Below are 19,300 nucleotides of genomic sequence, written 5' to 3'. Positions count from 1 at the left end.
TCTTCAAGTCCCTAGCCCACCCTGAGATGGGATCACTTGTTTTTTTCTTGCTAATATGTTTGAGCTCTCTGTGGATTCTGATTACTAAACTTTTGTCAGAGACATAATCTGCAATATCTTCTCCCATTCTGAGGGCTGTCTGCATGTTTTACTTACTGTGATCTTGGCTGTGCAGAAACTTTTTAGTTTGATCAGGTCCCAGTAGTGTATTTTTCAAAGTATTTTTTAAAGTATTGCATGGATACAAGGCTGAATTCCAGCACTCTCTGGCAGCCATAGCTACCATTTCCAAATCTTTTTGAATTTATTCATATACCACCAGAAAATATAATATTGCTTTGTTTTAACATAAATGTTATATTAAGTGTATCATTCCCTAATTTCTTTTATTTAATTTAAACACGTTTGAGAAATCCATCCATGAAATATATATCTCAACTTCACTCTTATAGTTATTTAATTATTTTGCTATTGTTGGGACTTGTTAGGTTTTTTCCCTTTTTCCAATTAAAAATAATATTGCAATGAACTTCTTACTTGTACGTATCTTCTTATTCCATGTAAAAGTGTTTCCTTAAAATGAAATTGTTTTGTAAGTCATTAGACAGAGACACTTTTAAATTAAAATTGATATAGCCAAACTGCCCTCCAGAGTGATTGTACCAGATTGTTGTTCTACCCATTGACGTACGAATGTATCTATTTCCCTACATCCTTGCCAAAAATTGATAAGATGGGTGAAAATTATATAGTTTCATTATTGTAATTAGTATGTCCCTGATAATTAGTAAAACATCATAATAACAAATCATTTAACTTAAGAATATCTTGATGGTAGGAGGTAAGATGGTCAACTGGAGCCAGCTTTCCATAGAGGCTCCATCCAGAAGGAACGTTAAAGGACAGAAGTTTATCAATTAAGCTGATGGTTTGAAGCTGAGCCAAGAGAGAAGAATGAAGAGCACATATCACTCCTTCTGAGGCAAACTGCAATCCCAAGGAAACAAACAACAGGTACAAAACCCATCACTAAGGAGATGGGATTCCCCCCACCATGAGAATAGCTCGCAGTGTACTTTCTACAAACTAGTGAGCAAAGTTCAGATCTCTTCTTTTTCTATTCCACAGGAGAGATCCACTAAAAACCAGATCATCTTCCCTAGACAGGACCCACTAGTGTGCCATGGCAGTCTTCCCCCAGGCATAAAACTGGTCACATATACTACCCACAATTCTGAACTCCCAGCACTCTCCTCCACTCCCACCCCAAGTTCTGGAAGCCTGTCCTCCACAGAGTCCAGACTCTTGGGCATTTTCTTGAAACCTATGGACAAGGTGTGGGCTGTTACAAGTTTGTGCTGAATCAGCAGCACAGGTGTAAAGCAGGGACTATGGAGTGAGGGAGCCAAGTGGGAGAGGGAGAAATGGTACCCTATGGCACAGTGCAGCAGCAACAACTGTGAAGATGGGAACAATAGGGCTCACACCCCTGATGATATTTTGGAGAAACACTTCCCATCCCTCTTAGCAACCAGAGGGAGACAGGCCTCTACTCTGGTGGCAGCCACTGAAACGCAGGTCCTGTGAACAAAGGGTATGCCTGAGGCAGTACCAGCCCAGGAGGGGCATGGCAGGGAAGGAGACTAGAGTATGCACGCACAGAGGCAGCATACTCCCACGGTGGGGCTGAGTCAGAATTGCTGCTTTTCTGAGTTCAACTTGCATCTGGCCCCCAGCAGAGCATAGCTGGGACAACAGAAGGTGTGAGAGCAGCATCAGCTCAGGGAGGGGCAGGAACTGAGAGCCCTTTGTGAGCTCTCACCACAAGTGCTCTGACACAGAGTGCAGCAGAGACAGAGATGCCAGCTCTGTGAGAATTGGCACAGAAGCAACAGCACAGGGCAGGGATGAGTCACAGTTTCTGTGAACTCAAACTATACCTGGCCCACAGTGGAATACAGCTGGGACAGAAACGCAAATTCTCTGAGAATATAAGTGGTAGTAACATCAATCTGGAGTGGGGCTGGAACTAAGTGATACTCCTCAGGTTCCATTACGCACCCGAGGTAGTTAGGCTTTAGCTCCAGCCAGCTAATGGCAGAGTGTGGTGGCCTGTCCAAGGAGACACAGATCTCCCTGTGACTCAGGCAGGTACAAACCCCTGGCACATCTGCTCATTGGAGGGAACTGGGCCATAGCAGTGTGGAAATACCAGTGACTGGGTGTGGCAGAGGTGCAAGGTGGGAAGGAGGCATCAACCTCCACAGGCTAACTCATTTGCTGGGTGGGCACTTCTGACTCCATGGAGCATGGGAGTGAGCCCACTTGAGCTGCCAGCAGACCCCTGTTATCTAGTTGCTGGAGACCTTTTGAACTCTCCCACTTGAGACCTGTTGCTGATCAGGACAATTGTTTTGGAACTCTTGACCTGGCCCAATCACCCGAGGACCATCCAAGGTGGTACCCTGGTTTTGTGGTGGGAAGGTTTGATTTTCCTTTTCCAGTTGTTGCCTGTAGGGACCAGGGTGTCTTAGTTGCTTGTATTTTGCCACAGCTGAGACTTCTTTTTTTTTTGAGACAGGAGCCTCAAGCTGTCCCCCTAGGTAGAGTGTCGTGGCATCATAGGTCACAGCAACCTCCAACTCCTGGGCTCAAACAAGTCTCCTGCCTCAGCCTCCCAAGTAGCTGGGACTACAGGCACCTGCCACAATGCCCAGTTATTTTTTGGTTGCAGCTGTCATTGTTATTTGGTGGGCCCGGGCTAGATTCGAATCTGCCACCTTGGGTGTAAGTGGCTGGCACCTTAGCCACCTGAGCCACAGGTGCTGAGCCCACAGCTAAATCTTCAACCCAGAGTTACTGATTCACTAGGATTGGACAGAGACTAGCTGAATACAAGATGGAGCCACCTAGCCCCACTACACCAAGTAGGTCTCCAGTGTCTCAGGCTTACTTTGTACTGTACAAGTCCTTTGCAAAGCTGTAGGGAAAAAGCTAGTCACCAGTCCCAGTTCTTGGCAAAGGGCTGCCTGATCACTACTTCAGGAGCCCCAAATCCAATTTCACCTTACCTGCTCACCTAACCAAATGGTGAAAACAATCACAGGGCAGACTCAGCAGAAAAACTCTGGCAACATGAATAATCAGAGTAGATCAACTCCTCCAAAGAATGACAAGGTGGACACCCCAAAGGATTCCATTCATAAAGAAATGGCTGAGATGTCAGAAATTGAGTTTAAAATTTGGATGGCAAACAAGATTAACAGAATGGAATGAAACTTTGAATTATAAATTCTAGGAATAATTCATAAGTTCTCTCAAGAATTCAACGAATTCAAAGACAAAATCACAAAACATTTTGAGACATTGAGAGAAGAATTTGCAGCCCTCAAAGATCTGAGAAATACAGTAGAATCCTTCAGTAACTGAATGGAACAAACAAAAGAAAGGATTTCTGACACTGAAGACAAAGCTTTTGAATGCTCCCAAACACTCAACGTGGAATAGAAGTGGAGAGCAGAAACGGATCATTTACTCAAGAGAGCTGTGGAATCATTCCCCCAAAAAACTAATATTAGCCTTATAGGAATTCCTGAAGGCGACAAGTTTGCTTCAAAAGGCCCAGATGCTCTACTCCAAGAGATAATTGAGAACTTCGCAAACATGGCAAGAGATTATGAAATTCAGATAGCAAACAGTTTCAGAACCCCAGCACGACTCAATCCAAATAAAGCATCTCCCAGACACATTATAATTAACTTTGCCAAAGTTAATATGAAGGAGAAAATTCTGCAAGCAGCCAGATATAAGAAATACATAACCTACAAGAGGAAGAGTATTAGAATGACTGCAGTTCTCTCTGCTGAAACTTTTCAAGTGAGAAGAAGATGGTCATTGATCTTTAATCTCCTAAAAGAAAATAAGTTTCAACCCAGGATTTTTTACCCAGCTAAACTTAGTATCATTTATGATGGAGAAATTAAATACTTTAATGACATTCACACGTTGAAGAAATTTGCCATAACTATACCAGCTCTCTGGGATATTCTCAGACTCATCTTCCACAATGACCAGCACAATGCTCTACCACCACAGTAAACTCACTCAGAAACTTTTTATCAAATTCCAACTTCCACAGTGGCCAAAGGAATAAAAATGTCCACTGGACTTTTGAAAAACTTGATACCCAAAATACTACCAGGCTTATCAATACTCTCAATTAATGTGAATGGCTTAAATTGCCCTCTAAAGACGAACAGGTTGGCTGACTGGATACCAAAACTCAGGCCAGATATCTGCTGCATACAAGAATCTCATCTTACCTTAAAAGATAAATATAGAGTCAGTGTGAAGGGATGGTCATCAATATTTCAGGCAAATGGAAATCAGAAAAATGCAGGCATTGTAATTTTATTCACAGATATAATAGGCTTTAAACCAAACAAAAGAAAGGAAAGATTAAGATGGTCATTTCATATTTGTTAAGGATAACACTCAACATGATGAGATTTCAATTATTAACATTTATGCACCCAACCAGAATGCACCTCAATTTATAAGAGAGACTCTAACAGACATGAGCAACTTGATTTCCTCCAGCATCGTAATAGTCAGAGATTTTAACACCCCTTTGGCAGGGTTGGATAGATCCTCCAATAAGAAACTAAGCAAAGAAATTTTATTTTATTTTATTTTTTTGAGACACAGCCTCAAGCTGTCACCCTGGGGAGAATGCCGTGGCATCAAAGCTCACAGCAACCCCCAACCCCTGGGCTCAAGTGATTTTCTTGCCTCCATACCTGGGACTATAGGCACCCGCCACAATGCCTGGCTATTTTGGTTGCAGCCATCATTGTTGTTTAGCGGGCCCTGGCTGGATTTGAACCCACCAGCTCAGGTGTATATGGTTGGTTCCTCAGCCACTTGAGCTATAGGCACCAAGCCTAAGCAAATAAATTTTAGACTTAAACTTAACCATTCAACAATTGGCTTTAACAGACACCTACAGAATGTTTCATCCAAACAAAACTGAATACACATTCTTCTCATCAGCCCATGGAACATACTCCAAAATTGAACACATCTTAGGTTGCAAGTCTAACCTCTGCAAATTTAAAAGAATGGAAATTATTCCCTGCATCTTCTCAGACCATCATGGAATGAAAGTTGAACTCAGTAACAACAGGAATCTTCATACTCATACAAAAACATGGAAACTAAATAATCTTATGCTGAATAATAGTTGGGTTATAGATGAGATTAAGAAGGAAATTACCAAGTTTTTGGAACAAAATGATAATGAAGACATAAATTAACACAACCTCTGGGATACCACAAAGGCAGTCCTATGAGGTAAATTTATAACACTACAAGTCTTCCTCAAGAGAATGGAAAGAAAGGAAGTTAATAACTTAATGGGACATCTCAAGGACCTGGACAAAGAAGAACATTCCAATTGCAAATCCAGCAGAAGAAAAGAAATAACCAAAATTAGAGAAGAAATATGAAATTGAAGAAAAAAGGACTATACAGCAGGTCAATAAATCAAAAAGTTGGGTTTTTTTAAAGGTCAATAAAATAGATAAACCTTTAGATAACCTCACTAGGAGTAAGAGTAAAATCTCTAATTTCATTAATCAGAAATGAGAAAGATGATACGACAACAGACTCCTAAAAAATCCTCAATGAATATTATAACTCTATTATCAGAAATATGAAAATCTGAAGGACATAGACCAATACTTGGAAGCATGCCACCTTCCTAGACTTAGCCAGGATGAAGTGGAAATGTTGAACAGGTACTGAAATAGCATCAAGTATATAACATCTCCCTAAAAAGAGAAGTCCGGGGCTTGGCGCCTGTGGCTCAAGTGGCTAAAAGCACCAGCCACATACACCTAAGGTGGTGGGTTCGAATCCAGCCCGGGCCCGCCAAACAACAATGATGGCTGCAACCAAAATATAGCCGGGCATTGTGGCGGGCACCTGTGGTCCAAGCTACTTGGGAGGCTGAGGCAGGAGACTTGATTGAGCCTGGGAGTTGGAGGTTGCTGTGAGCTGTGATGTCATAGCACTCTACCCAGGGGGACAGCTTGAGGCTCCGTCTCAAAAAGAAAAGTCCGGGACCAGAAGGCTTCACATCAGAATTCTATCAAACCTTCAAAGAGGAACGAGTACCTATATTATTTAACCTTTTCCAAAATAATAGAAAAAGAAGGAATACTACTCAACACATTCTACGAAGCAAACATCACCTTGATCCCTAAACCAGGAAAAGACCTAACAAGAAAAGAAAATTATAGACCAATATCCCTAATGAATATTGATGCAAAAATATTCAACAAAATCCTAGCAAACAGAATCCAGCAATACATTAAACAAATTATACACCACGACCAAGTGGGTTTTATCTCAGGGTCACAAGGCTGGTTCAGTATATGTAAATCTATAAATATAATTCATCACATAAACAAATTAAAAAACAAACACCATATGATTCTCTCAATTGATGCATTAAAAGCTTTTGATAATATCCAGAATTCTTTCATGATCAGAACACCTAAGAAAATAGGTATAGAAGGGGCATTTCTTAAACTGATAGAGGTCATCTACAGCAAATCCACAGCTAATATTGTATTGAATGGAGTTAAATTGAAATCACTTCCACTCAGAATGGGAACCAGGCAAGGTTGCCCATTGTCTCCACTGCTTTTTATCATTGTAATGGAAGTCTTGGCCATCACAATTAGGTAAGAAAAGGTGATTAAGGGTATCCATATAGGGTCAGAGGAGATTAAACTTTCACTCTTCGCAGATGATATGATTGTCTATCTGGAAAACATGAGGGATTCTACTAAAAAACTCTTAGAAGTGATCAAGAAATACAGCAGCATCTCATGTCACAAAATCAATATTCACAAATCTGTAGCCTTTATATATGCCAACAATAGTTAAGCCCCCAAAATAGTCAAGGACTCTATAACTTTTACAGTAGTGCCAAAGAAGATGAAATATTTGGGAGTTTACCTAACAAAGGACATCAAAGAACTATGAAACTCTAAGAAAAGAAATAGCTGAAGATGTTAAGAAGTAGAAAAACATACCATGCTCATGGCTGGGAAGAATCAACATTGTTAAAATGTCCATTCTACCCAAAGAAACATATAATTTTCATGCAATCCCTATTAAAGCACCACTGTCATACTTTAAATACCTGGAAAAAATAATACTACATATTATATGGAATCAGAAAAAGCCTCAAATAGCAAAGACATTACTCAGAAATAAAAATAAATCAAGAGGAATCATGCTACCAGACCTTAGACTATACTATAAATTAATAGTGATCAAAATAGCATGGTACTGGCACAAAAACAGAGAGGTAGATGTATGGAACAGAATAGAGAACCAAGAGATGAACCCAGCTACTTACCATCATTTGATCTTTGATAAGCCAATCAAAAACATTCAGTGGGAAAAAGATTCCCTATTTAACAACTGGTACTGGGTGAACTGGCTGGTGACCTGTAGAAGACTGAAACTGGACCCACACCTTTCACCATTAACAAAGACATACTCTCACTAGATAAAAGATTTAAACTTAAGACACGAAACTATAAAAATACTAGAAGAAAGGGCAGGGAAAACTCTTGGTGAAATCAGCCTGTGTGAATATTTTATGAGGAGGAACCCCTGGGCAATTGAAGCAACACCAAAAATACATTACTGGGATCTGATCAAACTAAAAAGCTTCTGCACAGCCAAGAACACAGTACGTAAAATACGCAGACAGCCCTCAGAATGGGAGAAGACATTTGCAAGTATTGTCTCTGACAAAGGTTTAATAACCAGAATCCACAGAAAACTCAAACCTATTAGCAAGAAAAATAAGTGATCTCACCTCAGGGTGGGCAAGGGACTTGAAGAAAAACTTCCCTGAAAAAGACAGGAGGAGCATGGCTTACTGACACATGAAAAAATGCTCATCATCCTTAATCATCAGAGAAATGCAAATCAAAACCACTTTGAGATATCTTCTAACTCTAGTAAGATCAGCCCACATCACAAATTCCCAAAACCAGAGATTATGGGGTGGATGTGGATAAAAGGGAACACTTCTGCACTGCTCTTGGGAATGCAAACTAATAAATTCCTTTTGGAAAGATATTTAGATATCAATTAGGGATCTAAAAATATTCCTGCCATTTGATCCTTCAATTCCTCTACTAGGTATATATCCAGAGGAACAAAAATCACTTTGCAACACAGATATTTGCACCAGAATATTTATTACAGCCTAATTCATAATTGCTAAGAAGCCCAAGTGCCCATCGACCCATGAATGGATTAATAAATTGTGGTACATGTACACCATGGAATATTATGCAGCCTTAAAAAAGTGGGAGACTTTACCTCCTTTATGTTTACATGGATGGAGCTGGAACATATTCTTCTTAGCAAAGTATCTCAAAAATGGAAGAAAAAGTATCCAATGTACTCAGCCCTAATATGAAACCAATTTATAAATACCCACACTTCCATATGAATGGTATAACCCAACTACAGGCCAAGATGAAGGGGAAAGAGGAGTGAGAGGGGAGGGGAGGGGGAAGGATGTGCAGAGGGCGGGTAATTGGTGGGACCACACCTATGGTGTATTTTACAAGCGTACATGATAAATCTACTAAGTGTCAAATATAAATGTCTTAACACAATAACTAAGGCTTCTGCACAGGAAAAAAAATAATCAATAGAGGAAAAAGACAACCTATTAAATGGGAGAAAATATCTGCCAACTATTTATCCAACAAGGGACTAATATCCAGAATATACAAGGAACTTAACAATTCAACAGTAAAATAAATTTAATCCCATTGAAATGGCCAATGAGTGTATGAAAAAATGTTCAACATCACTAATAACCAGAGAAATGCAATTCAAAACCACACTGACACATCATCTTACCCCAGTTAGAATGGCTATTATTAAAAAGTCAAAAAATAACATATGCTGGAGAGAATGCAGAGAAAAGGGAACTCTTATGAACCACTGGTGGGAATGTAAATTAGTATAATTGCTATGGAAAATAGCTTCATCTGGGAGTGGTGGTTCATGCCTGTAATCCTAACACTCTGGGAGGCCAAGGTGGGTGGATCGCCTGAGCTCAAGAGTTTGAGGCCAGCCTGAAGAAGAGTGAGATCCTGTCCCTACTAAACTAGAAAAATTAGCTGGACGTTGTGGCAAGCTTCTGTGGCCCCAGGTATGTATAGATAGATAGATAGATAAAGCCTGTCAAAATCAATGAAATTATTTTTTTTTTTGAGACAGAGCCTCAAGCTGTCCCCCTGGTTAGAGTGCCGAGGCATCACAGCTCACAGCAACCTCCAACTCCTGACCTCAAGAGAGTCTCCTGCCTCAGCCTCCCAAGTAGCTGGGACCACAGGCACCCACCACAATGCCCAGCTATTTTTTGGTTGCAGCCGTCATTGTTTGGCTGGCTCGGGCTGGATTTGAACCCATCACCTTAGGTGTATGTGGCTGGCGCCTTAGCCACTTGAGCCACAGGTGCCGAGCCAAAATTAAATTTTTTAATTTCCCAACAATCCCAGCCTGAATAGCATAGAATGAGAAAGCAATTTCTTGAACCTTAGAAATCGTTTCCTTTGGTCTAATAAAGCAGAATGCATTAACATTTTTAGGTTATATTATCTTAAATAAAGGTTCCAATTTTGATTTATGGAGATGTCTGTGTGAGACTAGAATGTGGGTAGCACAATGATATACTGTAAAATGGGAATATTAAGCTATTCTTCAACATTTACTAAGCACCTATTATGTACTAAGCAATGATAGCTATCTATAGGATATTGGCTCTGTCATTAAGTAAGTCTATATTAACTATGTTGTATAGACTAAAAGGCTCTTACTAACTATATTGTAAGAGATACTGTCAGACAATAGAGCTAATTCTACTATAAGACAGAATGTGGACAAGTATATAATAGAAATATAAGGAATGTAATGTGACAGACTTTTTTTTTTTTTTTGAGACAGAGTCTTACTATGTCTCCCTTGGTAGAGTGCTGTAGTGTCACAGATCACAGCAACCTCAAACTCTTGGGTTTAAGCAATTCTCTTGCCTCAGCCTCCCAAGTACCTGGGATTATAGGTGCCTGCCAAAATGCCCAGCTATTTCTTTTCTTTTTTTTTTTTTAGGGACAGAGTCTCACTTTATTGTCCTTGGTAGAGTACCATGGCATCACAGTTCATAGCAACCTCCAACTCCTGGGCTTAGGTGATTTTCTTGCCTCAGCCTCCCGAGTGCTGGGACTACAGCTACAGGTGCTCACCACAATGCCTGGCTATTTTTTTTTTTTTTTTGTTGCAGTTTGGCCGGGGCTGGGTTTGAACCCACCACTCTTGGTATATGGAGCCGGTGCCCTACCCACTGAGCCACAGGCACCACCTAGCTATTTCTTTTTTAATTGTAGTTGTCATTGATGTTTAGAATGCCCAGCCAGGATTGAACCTGCCAGCCCTGGTGTATGTGGCTGGTGCTGTTACCACTGAGCTATAGGGGCCAAGCTGTGACTGACTTTTCATCTAGATTTAAAAAGGCTTAAAGGAAGCACCTGATATGAAGGATAAGCCTTTATTTGATAGTGGAAAGAAAGGGGCAGGAAAGTAAATATACTTCATGTTCTTTGTTTTATTTTATTTTACTTTTTTTGAGACAGAATCTTGCTCTGTTGCCCTGGCTAGAGTGCCATGTGTCATCAAAGCTCACCACAGCCTCAAACTCCTGGGCCCAAGTGATCCTCCTGTCTCAGCCTTCTGAGTAGCTGGGACTACAGGTGCATACCACGATGCCTGGCTAATTTTGCTATTTTCAGTGGAGACTGTGTCTTGATCTTGCTCAGGCTGGCCTTGAACTTCTGAGCTGAAACAATCCTTTTGCCTCAGCCTCCCAGAGTGCTAAGATAACAAGAGTGAACCACTGCATAGGGCCATACTTCACATTTTTTGGACAATGAACAATCAATAGTGCTGAAATAAGACAGTGTGTAGAAGAATATGATTGTGAGAAATGTAATCCTGTAGAGTACATGAAGTGAAAGAGTCAGAGTAGAGTACATGAGGTGGAAAGTACTAAGGAATTCTGGCTTCAGTCTATATACCACTATTTTCAAAAGTGTGTTTCAGGAAATCTAGCCAAAAACATTCCATCGAGTCGTCCAATAATTTGGGAAACTCTTATATATTAGAGTCCCTTACTGGGAAGGAAAAAATAACATATATATCAGCATGTGAAAGTCCCTGAAAAGTTCAGTGTTGGGAGACAATTCTCCATGAGTTTCTCTTATTTCTATGTGAATTGTGGGTAAAGGCACTAACTTCCTTTGTTCTGGATGATCTTTTTTTCCTTTTCTTTCCTTCTTTCTTTTTCTTTCTTTCTTTCTTTCTTTTTTTTTTTTTTTTTGAGAGACAGTCTTACTCTGTTGCCCAGGCTAGAGTGCCATGGCATCCTAGCTCACAGCAACCTCAAACTCCTAGGCTCAAGCAATCCTCCTGCTTCAGCCTCCCAAGTAGCTTGGACTATAGTCACCCATCATGACACTGGGATCAATTTTCTATTTTTAGTAGAGACAGTGTCTAGCTCTTACTGAGGCTGGTTTCAAACTCCTGAGCTCAAGCAATACTCCTGCCTCAGCCCTCCCAGAGTGCTAGGACTACAGGCATGAACCATCACACACAGCCTCTTCTAGATGATCTTATCAAGGGCATTTGTGTATCTTTGGAAGCCAGAGAGAAGTTTCCCTCCAAAAGAAAGAGCAAACATGCTTACCATCGACTGTAGATGATTTTGGTCCTACAGCTTAGAATTCCACTCCCATAATGCAACCAACTGGCCCTCTCTGCATTGCCCTATGGGAAGTGGGACTCGGGGAACCTGCACAAGAAAATGCTAATAACTTTGGTTACTTGTGAGTATTAAAGTCCTTTAATTCTCTCCAAGGGGTATCATATCTTCTTCCAGCAACTAAGAAAATGTAGCAGGCTAACTTGTTACTTTGCAAGCAGGCTAAGAACTCAAATCTTTCAGAGCTCTTGAACCCTAAAGTAAAAATCAGTTTAATTTTGTTTAAAGTAGGGTTTCACAAATTTAATTTTTTCAAAGTATTCTTATTAATACCCTACAGAAAAAAACTCTGGGAAATATTAGAGCAGACAACATGAAGAGAGAACTATATGGAAGTTAAGTGGAGCAGTTAAACGGCTACTGCATTAGCTCAAATGAGAGATGATGAGGGCTTTGGAATGTAACATGGGAATGACTACAACACGTGTACAAGAAGATGGAGATGACAAAGAATTGTCACTAATGCTATGGAACACATGAAGACCTTGTTTGAATAGAAATGGAGGAGAGACAGGAGATTAATTTGGAACACAATGAAATTTTGAATTGTGAAGTCATTTATGTAAGGATGTAGTAAGGAGTTATATGCAGATTTTTCTATTTATGTTTTGAACAATTACTATAGAGTAAAAAAGTTTTCAAATATATGAGTTAGAAACATTTATAAAGAAAGATAAAATTAAATCTGTGCCCTTGAGTGTTTATATGCAAGGGGAAAGAACTAGAAGAGAGGCTGAAGTTAAAAGTATACATGAGGTCAGCTGTGGTGACTCATGCCTGTAATCCCAGAATGTTGGGAGGCTGAGGCTGGAGCATTGCTTGAGCTTAGGAATTCAAGACCAGCCCTGGCAACGCAATGAGACTTCCCCATCTCTAAAAAAATTTTAAGAATTAGCCAGGCTTGGTGGTGTGCTTATGGACCTAGCTACTCAGAAGATTGAAGTGGGAGGACTGCTTGAGCTCAGGAGTTTAAAGCTGCAATGAGCTATAATGGCACCAATGTACTCTAGTCTGGACAACAGAGTGAGATCCTGTCTCTTAAAAAAGAAACAAACAAAAAAACCCACAGATGTGAGAGGTGGTAATTGACAGAGCAGGTGTGATAGGAAAAGGGTCTAGCTGTGAACAAAAAAAGGCTCTTTCCCACTAAGACAAGAGGCAAGGGGGAAAGACAGCCTGGCTTACCAAGAACTTTAGTATTACATAATAGTGGGACTCATGCTATGATTTAAAAAATTATTTGCTAAACTCTACACTTGAAAATGGTTAAAATGATGAATTTTATGGTTTCTCTATTTTACGACAACAAAAATATATAAGTTACTTTATATATATATATAAGTATATATATATATAAGTATATATATATATATATATATATACTTACTATGCTTAATTTCCACATTTTATTATTCATTTATTTATTTAGTTTTTGACCGGGGCTGGGTTTGAACCTACCACTCCGGTATATGGGGCCAGCGCCCTTCTCCTTTGAGCCACAGGCATCACCCAATTTCCACATTTTAATAGGTGAGCAATGATCACTACATTTTATGGTTAGCTCGAGTTTAGCTTTTTGCTCATTACTCTAGATCAGTGTTTTTCAATTTCTTTTTTTATCTCCTGGCACACTTGAATCTATAGTTAAACTTCTGTGGCACACTTAAATTATGTTGATCAAAAAAACAAAAAAGAATATACTTACCGTGCTTTGAACTTCTTTCAAAAATAATTTAATTAATGATCTTTAAAAATGTTTGCAGCACACCTAAAATCCTCTTATAGCACACCAGTGTGTTGTACCATACCGGTTGAAAATCACTGTTCTAGTTTCCACATAAGAGCTGTCCTATTTAACTTCTCATAGACACTGAGAAAAAAGTATTCCACTTTATCCATATTTTATCTAATCCTACACAGCAGAATAAACCAAAGATCTTACCATCTGAAATACATCAGAGCCTTCATCAAAATCCACCATGGCAAAAAAAATCCTGTTGGTAAATGCACTGGAGTATCGCCATGAGTTTGCCAGGATCTGGAATTCTTCATCAGCTTGCCTGGATATAATAAGATTTGTGAAGATAATATAGAAAACAAAATTAACCATCAATCTAGCTTATCAGCAGTAAAAGAGATCCAACCAAGCAATAGTAGTTTTTCCAATGGGGGAAATAGTAGAAAACATTGAGTAAGTCAGGATTTGCTGACAGGGTTAGGGCGAAGCTTGTTTTGGCATAAAAGAAGCCTTATGCTAAGTCAGTGATTTTCAACTGGTGTGTCATGAAATTTTTTAAAAGATCATTAATTAAATTACTTTCAAAAGGATTTCAAAGCAAAGTAAATATATTCTTCTTTTTACTCTTTTTTTCTGATCAACATATTTAAGTGTGCCCCAGAAGTTTAACTATAGGTTCAAGTGTGCCAAGAGATTAAAAAGGTTAAAAAACAATGTCCTAAGTTTTGAGGATGTCACCAGAAAATAATAATCACCTGGCTCCACTTTATACTTCATGCCTGTTTCTTATCCCAAATCTCTTTCTGTGGTCATTGGACAAATACAGCTAATAGTCTCTGCAATTTCTTCTCTTTTTCTTTCATTCTTTCTTTTTTTTTTTTTTTTTGAGACACAGTCTCAAGCTGTCACCCTAGGTAGAGTGCTGTCGCATCACAGCTCACAGTAACCTCAAACCCTTGGGCTTAAGTGATTCTCTAGCTTCAGCCTCCCACGTAGCTGAGACTACAGGTGCTGCCACAACGCCTGGCTACTTGTTTGTTGTTGCAGTTATCTTTGTTGTTTTATCTGGCCCGGGAGGGTTTGACTTCACCAGCCCTGGTGTATGTGGCTGGCACCCTACCCACTGAGCAATGGGCACCACCAGTCTCTGCAATGTCTAATATCCTAAATTACTTCTAAGAGTTCAAAGATGGCTTGGTGCCTGTGGCTCAAGCGGCTAAGGTGCCAGCCACATATACCTAAGGTGGCGGGTTCAAATCCAGCCCATGCCTGCCAAACAACAATGATGGCTACAACCAAAAATAGCTGGGCATTGTGGCGGGTGCCTGTGGTCCCAGCTACTTGGGAGGCAGAGGCAGAAGACTCGCTTGAGCCCAGGAGTTAGAGGTTGCTGTGAGCTTTGATGCAAAGGCACACTAACCAGGGGGACAGCTTGAGGCTCTGTCTCAAAAAAAAAAAAAAAAAGAGTTCAAAGATAAGGTAGAAATATTTTTCCTAGAGGAAGCAGAAGTATAATATTAATTCATTTTTTTAAAATGGCTCAATGGCTCAATGCCCGTAGTGCAGTGATTATGGTACCAGCCACATACACCAAGGCTGGTGGGTTTGTACCCAGCCCAGGCCATCTACAATGACAACTGCAACAAAAAATAGCCAGGCGTTGTGGCAGGCACCTATAGTCCCATCTACCTGGGAGGCTGAGGCAAGAGAACTGCTTAAGCCCAAGAATTTGGGGTTTCTGTGAGCTATAATGCCACAGTACTCTATGGAGGGCAACATAGTGAGACACTGCCTCAAAAAAAAAAAAAAAAAGGGCAGCACCTGTGGCTCAGTGGGTAGGCACCAGCCCCATATACTGAGGGTAGCAGGCTGGAGCCCGGCCCTGGCCAAACTGCAACAAAAAAAATAGGCAGGTGTTCTGGCAGGTGCCTATACTCCCAGCTACTTGGGAGGCGGAGGCAAGAGAATTGCCTAAGCCCAGGAGTTGGAGGTTGCTGTGAGCTGTGACACTATGGCACTTTACCAAGGACAATAAAGTGAGACTCTGCTTATAAAAAAAAAATGCGTTAATGTACACAGCTACATTAATAGGAAAAAAAAAAGGCTCAGCACCTGCAGCTAAGTGGTTAGGGCGCTGGCCACATGCATGGGGGCTAGCGGGTTCAAATCCGGCCAGGGCCTGCTAAACAACAACAACAACAAATAGCCCGGTGTTGTGGCAGGCACCTGTAGTCCCAGCTACTTGGTAGGCTGAGGCAAGAGAATTGCTTGAGCCCAGGAGTTTGAGGTTGCTGTCAGCCATGACACCATGGCACTCTACCAAGGGTGACACAGTAAGACTTTATCTCAAAAAAAAAAAAAATCTAAAGCACAAATGCTACTTGGGAAATAAAATCAGATGACATATCAGAATGAAAGATAAGAAGGGTTCAGGGAACTGAATTTAATTGAAACCTCAAGTCATCTGTGACTTTTCCTGTATCTCCCATATGATTTCACTTTCCAAGATCGGCCAATTTTGATTTGTTATTAACTTTTTTTTTGGAGACAGAGTCTCATTCTGTGCCCTGGGTAGAGTGCTGTCGTGTCACAGCTCACAGAAACCTCAAACTCTTACACTCCAGCAACCTTCTTGCTTTGGCCTCCCATGTAGCTGGGTCTACAGGCTCCCACCACAACGCCTGGTTTGTTATCAACTTTTAACTCCATCTTCTCCTGTTTATTTATTTATTTTTGAGACAGAGTCTCACTTCACCCTTGGTAGAGTGCTGTGGTGTCACAACTCAAAGCAACCTGAAACTCTTGGGCTCAAGTGATTCTCTTGCCTCAGCCTCCCGAGTAGCTGTGACTACAGGTATCCACTACAACGCTTGGCTATTTTTTTAGAGACAGAGTCTTGCTCTTGATCAGGCAGGTCTCAATCTCCTGAGCTCAAACAATCCATTCGCCTCGGTCCCTCAGAGTGCTAGGATTACAGGCATTCTCCTGTTTGAGCCCAAGAGTTTGAGGTTGCTGTAAGCTATGACCACCATAGCACTCTACCAAGGATGACAAAGTGAGACTCTGTTTCAAAAACAAAATCAGTTTATTTTTAACTGACAAATAATTGTATATATTTATGGAATACAATGATGTTTTGATATATGTATACACTATGGAATGATTAAATCAAGTTAATTAAGAGAGTCAGCATATCACCTACTTATTTTTTGTTGTTGTTGTTGAGAACATTTAAAATCTATCTTCATTTTATTTATTTATTTTTTTGAGACAGAGTCTCACTATGTCACCCTTGGTAGAGTGCCGTAGCATCACAGTTCACAGCAACTTCAGACTCTTAGGCTTAAGTGATTCTCTTGCCTCAGTCTTCCAAGTAGCTGGGACTACAGGTGCCGCCACAATGCCCAGCTATTTTTTTTGTTGTTGTTGTCATGGTTGTTTAGCAGGCCTGGGCCGGGTTCAAACCTGACAACCCCAGTATATGTGACTGGCACCCTAACCACTGAGGTACAGGGGCTGAGCCTAAAATCTATCTTTAGTAATTTCAAGTTTTATAATACATTATTGTTAACTGTGGCCACAATGCTGTACAATATATGACTATCACTTATTTCTCCCATCTAACTGAAACTTTGTGCCTTTTGATCAGCATCTTTCCTTTCCCCGTTCCTTCCCACAAGCCTCTGATAACCATTCTATTCTCTGCTTCTATGAGTTTGACTTATTTAGACTCCACATCAGATGACATGCACCTTTGTTGTTGTTTTTTTTAATTTCCTGTTCTTTCATATTCCAAACTTAGATGAAGCCACCACTATTGCATTAGTAAATATCTTAAGCTTTGGGTATACCATTTGAAATTTTAGAGCCTGTTTCTTCCCAAAATAGGAAAATATTTGTTACCTTTACCTTCTGAGATTATTGTGATAAAACAAGAGCATAAAGTTGAAAACACTTATAAGTAATGAAATACTACATCAATGTTATCAGCAAACATTGATGGCTACTACAGTAATTTATCCATGTTCTGTCCTACCTTGATAATACAGACAATCAAGAATTGACTATAAAAAAAGAACAATAGTATTATATGTTACTACAGACTTCTTTTTTTTTTTTTTTTTTTTTTGAGACAGAGACTCAGGCTATCCCCCTGGGTAGAGTGCCTGGTTTCACTGCTCACAGCAACCTCCAACTCCTGGGCTCAAGCCAGTCTCCTGCCTCAGTCTCCCAAGTAGCTGGGACCACAGGCGCCCGCCACAACGCCCGGGTATTTTTTGGTTGCAGCCATTATTGTTGTTTGGTGGCCCGGGCTGGATTCAAACCCACCACCTTAGGTGTATGTGGCTGGCGCCTTAGCCGCTTGAGCCACAGGTGCCGAGCCCAGACTTCTTAAGCAAGGTAAACACATTAATTATTTATGTATCCACTAAAGTTGTTTGGTTCTTCTGGGTTTAATAAATGGCTGAAATCTTATGAGTTACTTAATTTTAAAGTGTAGTTGAAAGTTCATACTTGCAAACGACACACTGTCTATGAAGTTGTAGAGCAGTGAACATGACAATCACGGAGTAATTTCTTGGTGGGGCCTTAACAAGGCGACGGAACTTGTCTCCATTCATTCTTATTACAGGCCTTTTACTGGTCCATTCCATCAGTTGACTAACCTTTTCAGATAACACCATCTAAAAAAGACAAAGTGAGCATGCTGTTAAAATACTCAACTTGGCATTTAAAGTTCTTTTAAGCTGGGCACAGTGGCACATGTCTGTGGTCTCAGCTATTTAGGAGACTGAGGCGGGAGAATCACGTGAGCCCAGAAATTTGAGGGTAGCAACATAGCAAGACCCTGTCTATAAAAAATTAGAAAAACAATTTTTATTTTGAGACAGAGTCTCACTTTGTTGTCCTTAGTAGAGTATCATGGTGTCACAGCTTACAGCAACCTTAAACTGATGGGCTTAAGTGGTTCTCTTGCCTTAGCCTCCCATGTAGCTGGGACTACAGGTGCCCACCACAATGCCCAGCTATTTTTAGAGACAGGTCTCACTCTGGATCAGGCTGGTCTCTAACCTGTGAGCTCAGGCAATCCACCCGCCTTGGTCTCCCAGAGTGCCAGGATTACAGGCATGAGTCACCCGGCCTTCCAACAAAATTTTTTTGAGACAGAGTCTCACTGTATTGCTCTAGGCTACAGTGCTGCAGCACCAGCCTAGCTTATGGAAACCTCAAACTTCGGGACTCAAGCAGTCTTCCTGCCTTAGCCTCTGCCTCCAAAGTAGCTAGCACAATAGGTGCCTAAAAATATTTTTAATTAAAAAATTAAAGTTCCAGGCTCGGCACCCAGAGTTCAGTGAGTAGGGGACCAGCCACATACACTGAAGTGGCAGGTTCGAGCCTGGCCCCGGGCCTGCTAAACAACAATGACAACTGCAAACAAAAAATAGCTGGGCTTGGGCAGTGCCTGTGGCTCAGTGAGTAGGGCGCCAGCCCCATATACCTAGGGTGGCAGGTTTGAACCCGGCCTCAGCCAAACTGCAAAAAAAATAACCGGGCATTGTGGCGGGTGCCTGTAGTCCCAGCTACTTGGGAGGGTGAGGCAAGAGAATCACCTAAGCCTAAGAGCTGGAGGTTTCTGTGAG

At 40.7% G+C, this 19,300-nt stretch overlaps 1 protein-coding gene across 1 annotated transcript in view; it reads right to left on the bottom strand.

Moving 5' to 3' along the window:
* MAGT1 (magnesium transporter 1) overlaps window positions 1–19,300 on the bottom strand; it is a 93,681-nt gene that overhangs the window by 41,203 nt on the left and 33,178 nt on the right. The window contains exons 2-3 of the mRNA XM_003800454.3: window positions 18,174–18,343; window positions 13,863–13,980 (exon numbers count right to left, since the gene is read on the bottom strand). Of these exons, the coding sequence (XP_003800502.2) occupies window positions 13,863–13,980; window positions 18,174–18,343 (288 nt within the window). The remainder of the gene's footprint in view (window positions 1–13,862; window positions 13,981–18,173; window positions 18,344–19,300) is intronic.

This window comes from Otolemur garnettii, unplaced genomic scaffold (assembly GCF_000181295.1).
Source record: "Otolemur garnettii isolate 467f Iridium unplaced genomic scaffold, OtoGar3 scaffold00175, whole genome shotgun sequence".
Taxonomy (NCBI): Eukaryota; Metazoa; Chordata; class Mammalia; order Primates; family Galagidae; genus Otolemur; species Otolemur garnettii.
This window is presented reverse-complemented; position numbering and strand designations above follow the sequence as displayed.